At 31.0% G+C, this 18,160-nt stretch overlaps 2 protein-coding genes across 8 annotated transcripts in view; one reads left to right on the forward strand and one right to left on the reverse strand.

Moving 5' to 3' along the window:
• Positions 1-18,160, reverse strand: part of LOC126748056 (uncharacterized) — a 1,030,708-nt gene that overhangs the window by 140,014 nt on the left and 872,534 nt on the right. The window lies entirely within an intron of this gene.
• On the forward strand, positions 12,960-17,544 carry LOC126748064 (zinc finger BED domain-containing protein 6-like). Its single transcript, XM_050457073.1, has 2 exons — positions 12,960-13,157; positions 13,433-17,544. Exon 2 carries the CDS (start codon positions 16,281-16,283, stop codon positions 17,205-17,207), a length of 927 nt encoding a protein of 308 aa, XP_050313030.1. The 5' UTR covers positions 12,960-13,157; positions 13,433-16,280; the 3' UTR covers positions 17,208-17,544.

Raw genomic sequence — 18,160 nt, forward strand, 5'->3', positions numbered from 1 at the left:
TAGGGTCAGATGACTCCGGATAGTTTTCTCTTAGTAAGTGAGATGGCGGATGGATCACTCGACGGTTATCAGTTGCAGGCTCTAATCTATCGTGTTAAAGCAGACTGAATAGATGACTGTCTCTGATTTTCATCTAAACTAATCAGATCATGAACGATGGCTGGGTCTTCGTGGGTAGTTGTATGAGGAACTAATAATGGTTGAGAATCATTGGGGTTATTTGTATCCAAGATACTGTGATTAGCGGATTCAAGTCGATGATGGTTGGCTGCAGAATGGTGAGTTTGTACAGGAATATAGATTCCTTCTTTTACAAGCACCAAGCGATCGAAAAGTTCATGGCAATTCTTCTCAATATTTATTTTCGCATATCGTTCGGATCTTTCTATGCATAAAATCCGATTTAGGCGAGATTTAGTATGCGTAAGTAAGGTAAAAATGCGACGAAATTCGTTTACTCTATTATTAAAATCAAAATTTGTTATATCGTGAGAAAGGGTGATTAATTTTGCTTCACAAATTGACAACTCGCTGTCAGAATCGTAACAGGAAGTAGTCGGTGGTGGCATACGTCCATCACGTTCTAATTGTATGACCTCGCGCAAAGTAGTACTTTTTGAGCAAAAGTACTCGATAATGGAAGACCACATATCGCTAGTTCATATTTAATTTCTTCCGTGCTAAGCAAATTAATATCCATTTTATTTAAGCCGTGTACTAAAGACACATTATAAAAGAAAACCCAAGCTATTCGTAACCAGTATCTATCATAAAAAATCACTAAGGAAAAGTAGGCTAAAATTTTATTTAAAAAGAATGAGAAAAGAAAACAAAAATATTAAGTCCTTAAAGCAAAAAAAATATTATTATTTTCTTTTGTTAACAGAACTTCAAAAAAAAACAACGTTATGAGTTGTGAATAAATTCACAAACCCGTCCAACAGTTCAAAAAAAAAACAAAAAAAAAGAACAAAAATTGTTAACGAAACAGAAAAAAAAAACAAAAATATAAGCTGGAATTACCCAAAAATTAAAGGTAAAAGCTAAACCACCTAAAACTAAGGAAAAAAAATGAACTATCATTACGAACGCATATATCATTAACGCCCATCACTTTAAAATACATAATAATACAAAATAATATTACCAAAAACTGCAATACAACACCTCAACAAACAGTAAACCTGAATCGCAAAAAAAAAATCGAGTTGCAATAACAAGTCTGCTAAGATATATTTATATCGATACTCAAACAATCCTATTCTCAAGTGGTCCCTACACTGTAGTAACACCAAATATAAGGCTGAGTATTAATCGAAGAAGTAAGGATGCGCTAACCTATAAATTTTACTTGTCAAAACATATTAAACGTATTTAAAAGATACAAAAAAAAATGTGGCAAGAAAAAAAAAACAAAACAATAGCCGTTGTCAGGCGCCAATTTGTTAACATATAACAAAAAAGAAATTATTATATTTTAACAGAATAAAAAAAATAATAATTAATAATTATTATTAATAACAATTTAATACTTTAATAATACTTTAATTTATAATTTGATACTTTATTAAACGAAATTTGATTGGACGGATGGGTAATAACAGGAAGGAAAAGGGAGAGTAAAGGTATGGGAAGTGAGGGTTAGATAATGGGTATAAGGGAACCAATGGAAGGAGGGAGACTTATTATAGACTATAGAGGTGACGGCTCAGGGGATCTTCTCAAAGGGAAGCCGACTAACCACTTTGGTAGAGTGGCGTGGATTCCACAAGAGTTCAATAAAATAAAAGCGCCACCTGTTTTATCCCAGATGGATAAGAAAATCCTGATGACCAAGAAAACAGGAATATACTAAAAGCACTATACCTATAAACCTGAAAGAAAATCTCACAAGGAAGAACAGACAGGGAGATTTATAAATATAGTTAATTATATTGACCCTTAATATTATGTACAAGTGTTATTGTGTAATTAATAAATTAACAATAAAATAAATATTAACCCTTTATTCCTATTAAATTACGGCTTTAATGTGAGAGCACCCTAAAACTCATGGGCTCTCACCAAAAGTCGTTTGTCTAACTTAGAAAGTTAGGTTATCTTTCAAAAATCAAAATAAACCTAAAAGAAAAGCTTTAGTTCTGAGCACAGAACACAAATATAGAGAAATGCGTGTTGCCTAATGAACAGACAGAAATTCTGTTGACAGCTTTATTGACGTTGTTGACAAAGACGGGGGCAACCATCTTGGGTGGCGTGTGGCGGGAAATTTAAGCCTGATCTATTGCCTGATATTTAAATTTCAAGTAATTTGCAGAATTACAAAAGTTGATGTGTTAACTGACGAGTGATGAGATATATTTAAATAGAATTTTATTTTATTTTATTTAAAAAAAAACAATATGCTTATCAGTTTAGAAATACCCACATGTAATTAAAATCGTAAATTTTAAATGTTGAGAAAAAATAAAAATATTGCATCTCAGACATCCCTCATCACTTAAATCAAGAATTAACACATCAACTAAAATATTATTTAATTTAAATTTGGTTCTCAAGACATTGCTTATTAAGATATTTAGCTATAGATACTTACCAAGAATTATAAATTGGCACGATAGATGTGGGACCAAATGTTAAATAAAAAAAACAAAACTAAATCGTCTTGTAAATATTTTATTTTAAGATGAAATAAAATAAATTTAACAAAGGGTTTTAAAATGCATTAAAAAAGTTACAATATATTCTAAATTAAATACTGCAAACTGTAAGTATGGTATTAATAGGATCTTTTTATGTAAAAAATAGAATTGTTGCAGGTATAAACCATATTTTAACTGAAAATCCTAATTCCTGGATTTTCAAAAAAAAATTATTTGCTTTTTTTGGTTTCCATAAGTGTATAAAACATTATTTAAGAAACAAGTAACAAACATACCTAAATAAAAAATTAAACATATATATTTTTCAACCATCTATACAATTGTAATAAAATAATATATATCCACATAGTAAGTATTGATTATCACATTAGTTATGATTACAATTAAGGTTCTAAACAATACTTTAAACGATTTTTATAACATATTTTTAATTATGGGTCAGTAAATAAAATAAGACTGTAAAGAGCATAGCATTTACTATCAAAATATCTGAAGTAATTTAAGAATTAAAAAAAATAAGATATTGCTAAAATCTTAATATCATTGGCTAAAAAGTGAAAAAATAAAATTATTTTGATTGTGTATCATGAGTATTAAATGAGGATATTCAAGATCAAATTTTAGATTGTCAAAACTTTCTCTTTTCTAGAATGACCAACACTTAAAGATTGTCAATTGTGGTTTTGAGGTTGTCTTTTGGTTTTATCTTTTAAATATTTATAAACCAACCAAAATTTTTCTCTAAATTGACTAAATGTCTAAAGTGGATTAGGGAAAACGACAGTTTTTGAGAAGGATATGTCAATCTGGATGTGTCATAATTTTCTTTAAATTCAACAAATAGGTGTTTCTACTCCATGTGAATATCAATTCTACCCAAGAACCAGAAAAGTGTTTAGAGCAAACTTGATAATTGGTGACATTTTTAGTCGGACTTACATGACGGACAAGATTTTTGTAAGGATGGATTCAATGAAAATTAAAAAATTCTATTATTTCTGTGACTGTCTGGGCAATTCCTAATATACAAACTAGTTGTTAAAGGATATTTGCATGAATATCTTAATCTAGATGCAGACAAGGATAGTTAATATTTTCCTAGTGAAGGTTCAAGAATTAAAACTGAATTGTAAAAAAAAAGTTAAATTGAGAACAGTGAAATAGATATGTCCAAAATAGGATTAAATCTATAATTATATCCTGGAAAATAATAATACATCCAAGATGCACCTAAACATTATTAGAAAACACTTAGGTATGTCATAATTGAAATTTACCTGTCTCCTGCTCTATGTAGTTGCACGATGATTCGACGTTGGCATGTTTGTAAAATAATTTATTAACCCAGGACTCAAAAAAACTACAAAAAGCTATAAAATTACTAAAAAACTTTAAATTGTAAGAAAACCATGAGGCTTGGCTTGTTTTCCACCCAAAGAGAACTTAAAAAAGACAATCGTCAAATACGACAGTTAAAATGTCATTAACGTCACTAATGTCATAGTTGATGTACGTCAAAAATTAGACAATCAGAATGAATCGGCCATCTTGGGTGGCACACTATTCTACCCCGCCACATTCAACCTTCATACCGGTGGTTCTGAGATACATTCAAGTGAATCTATTTTAAAAGAAAAGTTAATAATCAAATGTATTACTTTAAAAACAAGTTATATTGCCCTTCCTGAATATAGTGTCTATATCAAGAGTAAAATCTCATATTATGTTGTTTGGGGCTAAAAGTTCGCGTGAGTACTTTCGAAATAGGCCTATTTATCCAGTTTACAAGGAGATCTATACGGTCTATTTCAATAAAATAACTAATGTACACCTAGTTATTATGAAACTATTCAAAACAATAGTGTAGTAGTGAAATCTAATAATGAGAGTGATAACAAGGTAATTTTGAGGTTAGTATTTAGTATAATATACTACAGTAAAGCTAATAAATGTTGATAGGACTTAGGTTTACTGGTTAGGTGGTTTACTGACTGCATGGTTCACTATACATCACAAACATTATTCAAGCCTGGCTCCAAAAGGGCCGCATGATTGAGATGGAGGACCTGGGTGGATCGGTTTAACAGTGAATGTCAATGTAGATGTTGTGGACGTTACTGGAGTAGATGAGTGGAGATTTCTACCTCTTATAATAGTGGATAAAGACCATACCGGAGAGAAAAAAAAAGCCTGAAAGTGGAAGAATACCCAGATTGAGGAATCGCCAATAGAGTAAGTAGATATAAGCATTGATAGTTAAACTTAACGGTATGCTTGAGTCTACTTATATAAAATTACATGTGTAATATGTACAGTATCAGAAACCAAGATGCCAAATGCAAATATTAGGACTTACCAATGGAATTGGCCTTTTCTCGGGAACACAAAACTGGACACTTAAGCAAAGAACCTTGAAAAAGTTGTCATTTAACTACACCACTTATAATCCTGCACTATTGCAGTATGGCATTTAGTATCCACAAACTAAAATACCCAAAAGGTGAGTTTTCAACTTTTCATTGGAGTAAAACCGGAAAAAATACCAAGAAACAACCTTCAAACAAAGGGCTGAAAATTATTGATATCAAAAATAGAATTAATACTGAAATGATAACTGTTTATTTTATTAACTTTAGCACCAGAATAACTTAGAAATTGCCTCTTAAAGTTCTATAATCTAGCTACGCTTTCGCTAACATTCTGGATTTATTTTATTTTCTTATTCTTTATGTATCTGAAGAAAATATACTGTAATAACTTGTTTAATAAATGTCTCCTCGGAAAGGTGTAGAGTGTGTTGAATGTTAAAGAAAGTTGAAAAAAATCTAAAACCTGGAGTAACATTTATGATTTCAAGGTCTATATAATACCTTAATCTAATATTTAAATCAGTACTTAGAGCTTAAACAATTTTTTGCACCATTATTTTATAATTTTATATGATAAATACATTTATACTTTTAATTTCATATTCTCGCCATAGGGTCTAGTTTTTAGTAGTTTTTTTTTTTTGAACACCGAATTTAGGAAAATTTGATTATTTTATTGTAAATCTTGCTAATTGAAGTTTATTAAATTTTTTGTACTATTTTATTTCCCTGAGTTTTCCTTAAAATGATTCACAGATCTTAAAGTCAAAAGGCATTGCGTTTTATGACATTTTAATAGTCATTTGTGGTGATTATCTTTAAACAACTAAACGTCGTGTTAGTAAATAGTTAAAGTTAATAGTTAAAATCTTTTCTGACTTGAAGATGTATTTCTAGGGTAGATATGTTCGAAATAAGAGTATACAGGGTGGCCAAATAAGCGAGGTAAGCGGCTGTATCTCAGGACCTGTACATCTGGCAACAATGGATTTTTTTTTATTATTATAAAAGTGGCCATGAGAAAATTCTGGAAATTATTTTTAAGTTCCGTATTTCACCGCAAGAGGGCGCAACTAAAAATTAAATAAAAGAAACGTCTTTTTCTCCAAAAACTTAAATATTAACTTATACTTTTGATATTATTTTTAGTAAGCCTAGATAATTTGCTATTATTTTGGTTTATGAATTATTGATATACGAACGATAGTAGAGGTGGGGGAAGCTATTGAAAGTGGAATCATTAAAATCGGTGTAAATTCTAAACCACTTATTCGATTTGAGCAATTCAAAATTTATTTGCAAGATAAATATAGCTGCTTTAAAAGTCTGATCTCATCACTACCCTGTAGTTCCTAATAAAACCGCCAGAGGGCACAATTTGTAATAATTCCAGTTTTTTTCATTTGGCTCCAAAAATTCTAATTAAATAGTATATTTTTGACATCCTATTTAAAAAGTAAATAAAATTTGCAAAAGTACTGTGAAAACCGCACGATTATATCTTTGCTCGTTTTAAAGTTATAGCGAATTAAAGTTTTTTACGCACCGAGCTTAAACTTACGTACCGCCATCTAGTGTCTCGCCTAAAAATCTCTAATTAGTATTACCACAACTATGATACCATGATGTTGTCATAATTAATAAATTATGAAAGTAATAATTGATTGACAAATTATAAATTAATAATACCTATGTATCACAGAATGACTGGAAGTTTATGTGACTTTCTTAAGGCGAATAATTTTATTAACGAATTTCTTTTTATATTTAAATTATGGTCCTGAAAAGAACCGATCTTAAACCCAAACATATTTGGTATTTAATGCCTCGATAAATGTTCAAACTGCTTTCCATCACATTCCAAACAAGCTTCCAACCTTCTTTGGGTGGATAAAACTGCTGTTTCGATTTCAGCAGCTGATATTTCATTTATTGCACCACGGATTCTGTTTTCCATATCCTGTCTTGTTGTAGGTGGAGTTTGATACACAATATCTTTTAAACGACCCCATAAGTAAAAGTCTAGGCATGTTAAGTCGGGTAACCTGGCCGGCCAAGGATATAGACTTCCCCTTCTGATCCAGCACCCTTGAAAGTAATTATTTATATGATGCCGCACCAAACGGGAAAAATGTGCTGGGCACCCGTCCAATTGGAAATACATGGTCCGTCTTACTTCCAATGTCAAATCTTCCATTAAAATAGACAAGGAATTTGTTAAAAATTGCAAAAAAACATTACCGGTTAATGTGCCTTAAAAAAAAAAGGAGAAATTTATTTTCATTCCGATAATGCCACACCACACGTTTACACTCCAGCGGCCTTGGTGCTGGACTTCTCGCATCCAACGAGGATTTTCAACCGACCAATAATGCATATTATGCCTGTTGATTTTCCCATCGCTACAAAAAGTGGCTTCATCGGTCCACAGAATCTGTGACAAAAAATCCCTGTTTTCGCGAATCATTGCTAGTATCCATTGGCAAAAATCAATTCGGCGCTCAAAATCATGTTCGTTTAGAGCTTGGTGTAGGATTATATGAAAAGGGTGTAGCCTTAAAATAAAAAGAAATGCCTATATTCGAGAAGAAAATTATAATAAAAAGATGTATTACCTGTGGTCTTTAAGTATATTTTGAACAGTAATTCGAGCTATTCCCAAATCTAAAGATAACGCACGAGTTCCAATATGCCTATTAAACTCTACGTAGGCCAATACATTAATAATGTTTTCTTCAGTTCTTCCAGTAGAGCGACGCTTTCTAAATTTGGGCCGACTAAAACTCCCAGTATCGCGTAGTCGCTGTACCAACCGTGGAAAATTTCTTCTGCCATAATGGCGGCGATCTGTATAGCGAAGGGCATACTGTCTTTCAGCTATTGCTGCATTTTGAAAGCACTCAAAGAAAACCGCAATCAAATCCACAGCTTCATTATTTGTTAAAGGCATTTTACAAAAAATCGAGCAAAGAAAATTGAAAACAGAGTTAAACTGGCCGTCTAATAAATATTTGACGATAAATATTTAATTGTTTCCATAGAATCCTTTTTAAAAGTTTCTTTGGTTTTTGCTGCCTACTATACGTTAACTAGACATTCTAAGGCCGAGCGCTAGATGGCATTATATAAGTTTGGACTCGGTGCGTAAAAGATTTTAATTCGCTATAACTTTTAAACAAGCAAAGATATCATCGTACGGTTTTCACAGTGTTTTTGCAAATTTTATCTATTTTTTAAATATGATGTCAAAAATCTACCATTCGATTTGAATTTTTGGAGCAAAATGAAAAAAACTGGAATTATTACAAATTGCGCCCTCTGGCGGTTTTATTAGGAACTATAGGGTAGTGATAAGATCAGGCTTTTAAAGCAGCTACATTTATCTTGCAAACAAATTTTGAATCGCTTAAATCGAATAAGTGGCTTAGAATTTACACCGATTTTAATGATTCCACTTTCAATAGCTTCCCCCACCCCTACTATCGTTCGTACGTCAATGATTCATAAAACCAAAATTATAGCAAATTATCTAGGCTTACTAAAAATAATATCAAAAGTATAAGTTAATATATAGTATAAGTTTCTTTTATTTAATTTTTAGTTGCGCCCTCTTGCGGTGAAATACGGAACTTAAAAATAATTTCCAGAATTTCTCACAGCCACGTTTATAATAATAAAAAAAATTCCATTATTGCCAGATGTACAGGTCCTGAGATACAGGTGCTTACCTCGCTTATTTGGCCACCCTGTACAATATGACTGTAACATCGTGTTTAACAGGTGGTTTTAAAATAGACCAAACTTATTATTTTCTGCTCACTTTACACACTTCTGCTTTTTACACTTTTGTTACACATGTGTAAAATCGACTTTTGTATTTTTCGTCTTCGATTATTTTACACACTTATTACAAAAATAACTATTTTTTCTAAAAAATAAAGCGTGTTAAAATTATTAAAATAACCAATGTAATATAATTTTTTGCTTTCGATAAACGGTCTTAATCTGGTTGTTAATTAGCTATTTATAAATAAAGTATTTTAAATCTTGAAAAGATTTAATCACTGTGTTTACACGAATTAATGCAAATTTAAAACTAATGCGTATTAGGGCAAAAACGCGTTGATTTGTTTATATACAAGGTTCTGTGGCTTATAAGTGAAAATAAAGGTTTAGCATGATGTTTCATGAGGGTTGCGTTATACATAAAATCATAAAAGTTGATCGACTGCGAGTCAAAGTTTTAGATACTTTGAAAAGATGCTTCTTCAAAAAGGTGCTTCTTCTTTTTGTTTCTCAAAGTTCTTTCAGGTAGGACGAACCGTACGTAGAAAGGTTATATTAGATGCAAAGACGGTCACTGTAGATTAGTGACCGTAAAAACTATGATAATATATTAGGCTGGTCAAAATCATAATCGGTATATTATTTATTAAAATCTTACTATCAACAATCTTTAAATTAACTAGTAAAACTTTTCAAATGGCAATGTTAATTTTAAATATCGAAGTTCTGTATGTCCACCGCCTTAAAAGAGACCTTTTTTGTAATATTTTAATCAGTTTGGTTGTTTATGTTGAAAACGAGTCAAACATAGACAATAAAGGTTGATCTGATAAATGCTTTATTATCTGATATTAAGAACTAATAGTGCATATTCGTTATCTAAAAGTGTTTTATCATAATTGTGTTTATGTTTATATATTAATGTTTCATTAAGAGAATTAATTGTCGTCGGCAACTACACTTAAAATTTTTTTTAAACTCGCTCTTGATCGTTCGAGGAATGTTCTAATAAATTAAAGATAACTCTGTCTATAAATAAAGATTATAAATAATGAATAATAATTTTTAGCCTTTAACGTTTTGTTTTTATTTCTGCTTAGACAAATTATATTACAATAAATGACGAATTGACCACCGGATTAAAACAGTTTCTCGAAAGCAAAAAAATAATATTGAATTAGATCGTGTATTGGTTATTTTAATAATTATAAATAATAATAATAATTAAAGTTGCTTTATTTAAAAAATGAAAAATTTTAACCATAATAAAATAATTTGACAAAAAATATAATTCCTTAATGAATTTTTCAAAACAAAAATATCAGTTTACGTCCAAATTAACACCACTTATTAAACGTCATGTGTCAACTCTATTTACACACGATTTTTCTTCGCCTTTTTATATGCTATGAATAAAAAATTAAGATAAAACGTTGTTCACAGTATTTATAAATGTGCAGAGAATCTCAAAAAAGTTTTCATTGTCAAGTTAGTTTTTTTTAATGAAACACCAGTTACATTTTACCAACTTTTTTCTGCTTATTTCATTTTAGTCGCATAAACTATACATTAAAACAAAAATATATATATTGAGTTATGCTATATAATATTCATCGCTAAATTATGTAATAACCTGAATTGGTTGAATAATGATTGAGTCCGTAATTAATGCAAATACCCAAGTAAGTATTGAAGGAAAGGATAAGTTTACCAAAGTAATTCCTCTCAACCTCGTAACACACTGTAACTCGTAACTCAGCCAAGCATGAGACACTCCACCAAACTCCAGATCCATGAGGTATGTCTGATAATCCACTCTTTTAATCCAGAGGAGGGTGCTTACCCTTAAAGCTCTTAAGCAGTTATCTTCAGCTAAACAGATAAAGAATTAAACAACCAAGTCAAGATCGGGTTTCTCTAATGACTTTTTAAAATTTACAAACTAAGCGTCCTTAACTTGTGATTTAGAAGTGCGATAGATTTTTTTTTAAAGGATTTGAGAATGATTGAGATGTTATTCTTATATCAATTTATGATTGATTGAATTATATTTAGTTCTAAGTACTTATCGCAGTTGCGGGAAGCTTACTAATTACTTAATACATTTACTTTAAAGAAAAATGAATATAGAACATTTTATTTCAATTTAAACTACAAGAATTCTACACTTCACAAAGATAATTAAAGTCTTATGAAACTTATCACTTTATGAAACTAATTTAATTATTCAATGAATGAGATTGACAGAAGAGAATTATTAATTATTAAGTAAACAATATTTACATACTTTGCCAAAATCAGGTTAGTCTTAGTTGGTGGGGGTTACCTTAGTTGGTCGGCTTCCTCATGCTCCGTACTCTCCGAGTGTAACAATCCCCAGAAAGAATTTGCAAGGAAAATACGATGCGAGGGAATTGGTTGATGGCAATTTAGCATAAATAAAGAAATCTAAGAAACAAATGACCCCTATAATACATCGGCATATACAATTTAAAATGAAAATACCCTTACCCCGAATTAACAGGATTTTCAATTAGATAACGCAGGTGAGGAAGATTCAAACGACATCAATTCGAACATCAAATTTCGATTTTAATTAAATCTTCCAAACGTAATTTTCCAAAAATATAATGCTCAGATAATACTTCGAAAGATTCTTGATCAAATAAATCGAACTACATTAGCGGATGGTAAATTTAATCTAAAATTTTAGCCGATAACTTCAATCTGACATTTTTTAATGTTCGCACTTCGCTTTCCCACATCAGAAAGAAAGTCCATTACCCATCAGAATAATCCTATTTATATTAGCCTCCGCTCATACTGAAGCTAGTGCAATCTTCATAACCATCATTATCAGAATCAAACTCAGTAAATGAAAAAAATCAATGATTCACCATACACATCACTTAATTCAATAAGAAAGCTTTATCGGTGAGACATCACTGTTGAAATAAAATCCTAAATTTGTTGTCAATACATGCAGCTATCCTGACTTCTCCGTGTTCTGACTGAAACGTCAACGTCCAAAATTTGAATGTCAAACATAACTTGTAAGAAAGTGACATGTTGTTGAAAAATCTATATTGAATATTTATTGTGTTTGTTTTCTCTTAATAAAATATGGGAAATTAATTAATACAATTAGTTCTTATATTTCCTAGTTCTTATACTTACCTTATGATTAGTAAGTACCAAAGGTCTTCTTATAAGGATTAATATTATTCTCCTAATAAGGAATAAGGCATGAAAACCAAACAAAAGGATAATTTAGCAATTGATGCCCTAAATTATTTACAGAATGGATGAGGACAAATAGCTATGAAATTTTCCATCACACAAGACATTCCCTGATCGCTGTCTGCTAGACAATACTGAGTGAATTAAACAATTGTCGAGATTCAACAATGACGACATAAAATGGTAATAGTACGACAAGTTACCTGTGTACCGAATTAAGAATTAATTCAATATTCATAGAAAGCATTTATTATTAATTTCATGTCATCACTCTTTTGTAGTATATAGTGCATTCACTTTGTACTTTATTAATGCAGAATAAATGGTTAAATTAGATAGGTTTTCTATTTGTAATTTTATTGGATCTAATAATAATAATATTAAAAATTTTGACTAATTAAATGCATTTTAATATGGACCAGAAAATAATAAGAAAGATGATCCATGTGAAAAAGTAACGGTAACAACATTAAATATTGATGACTTTCAAGATAAGTTCCTTTAGCACATGACCGTGGCTCGCCTGTCGAATACCGGTGGCCCGCCGACAGCAAAAATATTACTCTCGTCATTCGAAAAATATTAAATTCTATCCCAAATAAAACAAAAAAAAAATTGTTCGAAAAGTAATTTGAATTTCGCGTGCGCGCTATTTGAATCTAGCGCCCAAAAATGCTAATTAACATCGCTTGTCGCCTTTATATAAAGTTTAAAATAGTAGAGAAATCAAGAATTTTCTAGCACGATGTGAGCAAGCGAGATAGCAATAGTCCCGAATTCCCGATTGCTCGCGTAAATAGATACACAAAGCTTTCAGAGTCGTATGCGCGGTATAAAAGCCACGCTAACCGCAGCGACCGACAGTTCGGTTTTCATTTAAGTGAAGTGTCAATAGAAAGAAATAAGAGCGAAAATATAAAGCGAACTAATACGTGATTGAGAATAAGTGCAGTTTAATAGTGTTTTGAAGAGGCAATAGTTCAAGTGTAGATTTTAACTCCTTACTAGCCGATGTCATATATTTTGATCCACAATCAACGTAGATTTCCTGTTGCAGTGATAACCCGTCAAGTGCCGTGTATAATTGAATTGTGAAATCGTAAGTAAAACTCTGTTATTAATAAGTGTTTCTCTACCTATTTAATCGGTTTTAATCAAATTTAGCTTTAATGTTGGTCAAATATTAAAATAAAACAAATAAATTGCTATTTTTTTTCAGAATTTCTCTAACTGTAATAACTATTTTTAGTCATTATTTCAGATATAAAATCTGTATTAAAATATTAAAATTTCTGAGGAATACTATTTAATCAATTATTTTTAATTAATTAAAAAATCATGGGTAATTTTCATAGGTACTGTAATTGTTTTTAGGTGGTGTGTTAATCCATCACTCGATGAATCCACTGATATTAGTTCCACAGCTCAACTTCTCATATTCATACGACGTTTTACTCAAGATTTTGAAACCAAAGAAGTTGATATACTCAATGTACTCTTGGATGAGTGTTCAAAAACTGATTTGGACTTATCAAAATTATCTAAAGTTGCGCCTGACGGTGCTTCTTCGATGATAGGTGTCAATTCCGGGCTAGTTACTTTGCTGACAATGCAAGCAAAAACATAAACGCTGAAGAACTCATGCAGTTTCACTGCATTATACACCAAGAAGCCCTCTGTTCTAAAAAAGTTGAATTTCAAAATGTCATGAAAGTGGTAGTTACGACTCTGTAAATTTCATAAAATCACGAGGACTCAATCACAGACAATTCAAACAATTCCTAGATAACATCGAAAGCGAATACGATGATTTACTGTATTATACAGAAGTAAGGTAGCTAAGTCGTGGAAATTGGAAATAAAATAAAATAAATAACATTGGAACGATTTCTAAATTTAATAGAAGAAATTGGAATATTTCTGGCGGAAAAGCAAAGGGATGTTCCGGAACTTAAGAATCCTAATTAATTATGTAATTTGGCTTTTTTAGTTTGTTACAGGTTTAATCTCCAACAGATATAAATTGTTTTGCTTAACTAATTCTCTTTAAATTCAAACACAGAAATATTAAACAATTAACTAATAAATTTTTTTGCCATAATTAAGTAAATTTTAACCATAGTTTCATTAAATAATTTATTTAAAAATCATATATAAATATATATACTATACAGATATGATACACCGTTAAGATGATCCGTCCTAACATACCCGATCTGAAACAGAAGGAAAACCATTATTGGATGAGGAAAGTAAATAATAATATGGGATTTTGTTTCATATTTTTGTTACTTGAATAGCATTAAGAATTGTCATTGATTTTACCTTTTTTCATGCATACTAGGCATATTTTAATTATTTGTTTATTTTGTTCAAGTCATAAAAATCAATATTGATAACGATGGTAATGTCAGCAATCTGGTCTGTTAGTTTTTTTGTAAATCATTGTTGCTAAACCATGGCCTCATGTTATAAATTGTTGGTTAATAAAATGTTGGTATCAGATAGTACCCAGTAGTTAAACCCAGCATGTCAACACCTAGGTACTTGACAGATTGCATACCTTAAAATCTGTAGAAAACTGACAATCCTATTTCAATAAATCATTCTTTATCTGGTTCTAGAGGCGTAATTGATAGATTATTTTCTTGGAATTGATATGTAGAAAGGGTCACAGATTTTAAATTGAATTTAGTAAATTTGCTTATTTAGATATCATCACTGATTTGATTTGAAATAGGGAACTGAGTATATACGTATATGCGAGATATTATCAGATTAAGTGCTAATTTTACTTTATTTTCTCTCATAATCTTAAATTTTATAATTATAAATTAAGTTTTACTGTATTTGCTTGCTTGCTTGCTAGGTTATTGGCTCTGCTACTAGGCAATCTGCAAGCACGATTTGGAAATTCGGGTATCGGACCGTCGGGTATGTACCCTGTTTCCCAAATCGATAACTTTCACAAAATTTAATACTTAAATGCACCTTATAGAAAACATAAGGGGTAGGAAAGGGTCCAGGAAAGGAATCTGAGGGATAGGAAAGAAAAATTAACGACCACGTGTTGACTAGGTGAAGGATGACGCAGAAGTGTATTTTTTTATTTTTTTTTTAAATTGAGGTTATAGGTCATTAGTTGTTATTTATGACATTAATTTATTATTAATCATAATAATCCTGGAATCTCTATTTATTAATTGTGCGAGAAACAGTGCAATAAATTGGGCGCCTAACATGTCAGTTCATGCTTTACCAATTTTTTTTTCTTGTAATAACTTTTCATTTGATTATATTAAACATTGGCACTTATTTTTGATTAATCATTTACATATTGCTGTGAAGGTTGACTTTACCATTCTTATCTTAATTTTTTTTTTACATTTTCATCAGTTCAGTGTTTCTTCTCATTTAAAATAAAAAAAATAAAAAAATTATCAACACATTTTATTTAAGTTGGTGACCAATTACCAAAAACCAAGGAAATATCTTCAGGTGTTGTAGGGAATGATAAATGATACAGGTGTTATAGGATAACAAGATGGTGTGAAATTAAAAAAAAAATTTCTCTTGAATAGAGGTATTGTAAAAATATGTGGACTGTATAAAAAATTGGTGTATAATATTGTGCCAGAACTGCCAAAAATTAAGAGATTCAAAAGTAAACAAATTATTTATTTTACATCGCCATAAAAAAAATACAAATCAAGACGATAATATATAACAGTCTGTTCTATTCAAAGTTCGCACACTAGGGATGTGTCGTTCGTGAATGATTCGGTCAAAATCGACCGAATCTTTGCAACGACCCGCGACCCGTTTGATCACTCTCTGCTATCGTATCGTTCAAATGACCTTAAACTAAACTAGACCCCGGCCGCGGCCCGTTCAACGATCGATTATTGTCAGAGAGCGACAGTCGCGGCCAAATCGGGCCGAAGTGCCGGAACTGCCGGAAGTAAGCAAAATCGCGGCAAACTACGAACAGGTCGCAAGTCGCAGGTGACCGATGACCGATGAGCTGTTGACTTGTGATGTGAGTTATGCTTGCCTGTTTTTATAGTGTTTATGACTTTGTGCCGGTCGGAGGTCGCGATCTTTTTATCTTTTTAATTATTTAAGTTCGCAGTTCGATATAGATCGCAAATTTTTGTTTCGTACCTACGTAGCATCGTTTGCCAAAGTATCGCTTATTTATATAAGGTATCGCGTATTCGCGATGGCTGATAAAAACAAAAAAAGAAGTTTTGTTTGGAACTATTTTGATGAGCGAGGGTCAAATCAAGCCAAATGTAATTTTTGTTCCAAAATATTGTCTTTTAAGGGCGGAGCGACAGGAAATTTGCTACGCCATTTAAAAACAGTTCATCCGACTGCGCAATTAAATGCTGAAACCTCACGAGGTCCCTTACATGTGGAAAAAGAAAATGGAGTGAGCAACGTACTTTCCAGTGCTTCTACGTCAACTTCAACTGATCAGTCAGCTAAAATTCCTGAAGGAGTAGGGAATGTTACTCCTTTACCAGTACCAACATCAACTAAGACTAGTAATGGACATGGACGTTGCGAACAAACAACCATTGATTCGTTTACCAGGCGACCCTTAACTGATAAAAAGACTCAACAACTTTACAACAATTTGGTAAGACTTTTAGTGAAAAATTATTTGCCAATACAATTGGTAAATAATGAACATTTTCAATCGTTTGTTAAAAACTTTAATAGCAATTACCAATTACCTTCTCGTAAGACTGTTTCCAATACATTAATCCCGCAATTAACAAACTTATGTCAGGAAAAAGTAAGAAATTTATTGGAATCTGCAACAGCTTTTTGTATAACTACAGATGCATGGACCGCTTGTGTCAACACAAGTTTCATTAGCATTATTGCACATTATTTTGCAGTCACTGAAATGAGATCTAGCTTACTAGATTGTTACGAATATACAGAACGACATATTGCGGAAAACTTGTGTAGCGAATTAAAAAGAGTTGTTCGCGAATGGAATATTAAAAACAAAATAGTAGCTGTTACTAGTGATAATGCGGCTAATATTACTGCGGCGGTAAGACTTACGGGGTGGAAGCACGTTCCATATTTCGCGCATACCTTGAATTTTAGCTGTTGTCGAGATGCAAACTAAGATAAAAAAAATTGTAGAATTTTTTAAACGCAGTACCCAAGCCAGTACTAAACTAAAGGAGATGCAAATTCACCTAGGTAAATCTACCCTTATAATCTAATCTAATCTAATCTAATCTAATCAATGCTTTATTATCATAAAATTTAAAATTTTGTCGACAAAGCTATTATTTAAATAAATCATACAAACAAAATATACACAAAGACAAAACAAAAAATACAAATATATAAAAATAAAAAATACAACAAAACATACAAAAAACTTAACAATTTTATAAATTGTTTAGGTCACATTTCCTTAAAATCTATAAAATATATATACATTCACTTGTATACAAAGTCGGCAAAAGGCAGTTGTTTACAAAAACATTATTAGCAAACTACTAATTTGTTTATATAATATACGAATATTATTTATGTACATTATCATAAATACCTTACGCTAAAGCAGGATTGCATTACTAGATGCAATTCTACTAATGAAATGTTTAAAAGGATTTTGGAGGTTAAAGAATCTCTGATGTTGACTATCGCAATACATTACCCTACTATTTCAAATATAAATAATAACGATATTTTAATACTTGAAGCGCTCTGTGACGTTCTAGGAATGTTTAAAAATATCACTGAATAAATAAGTAGCGAAAAAGAAGTTACAACCTCAAAGGTTATTTTACTAAGTTCTGCGTTAAAAAATAATTGTTTAAAATTTATTAAATTACATAATAATGCTCCTATGGAGGTGCAAGAGCTTGCAAAAAAATTATTTGAAAACTTAAATAAACGTTTTCAGTCAGTTGAAGAAAATAAGGTTTTTGCTGAGGCCACTTTATTGGACCCTCGTTTTAAGCGACATGGGTTCACTAATGAAGTTTTATTTGATAGGGCCAGACAATCTTTAATCGCGCAAGTTACTGCACAAATTCTTATCTCACAGGAGAATATCGCTGAGAC

Source organism: Anthonomus grandis, chromosome 21 (assembly GCF_022605725.1).
Source record: "Anthonomus grandis grandis chromosome 21, icAntGran1.3, whole genome shotgun sequence".
Lineage (NCBI taxonomy): Eukaryota > Metazoa > Arthropoda > Insecta > Coleoptera > Curculionidae > Anthonomus > Anthonomus grandis.

What these genes read in the sequence shown, in the direction of transcription:
- LOC126748064 (XM_050457073.1), top strand. Translation starts at nt 16,281, where the DNA reads ATGGCTGATAAAAACAAAAAAAGAAGTTTTGTTTGGAACTATTTTGAT.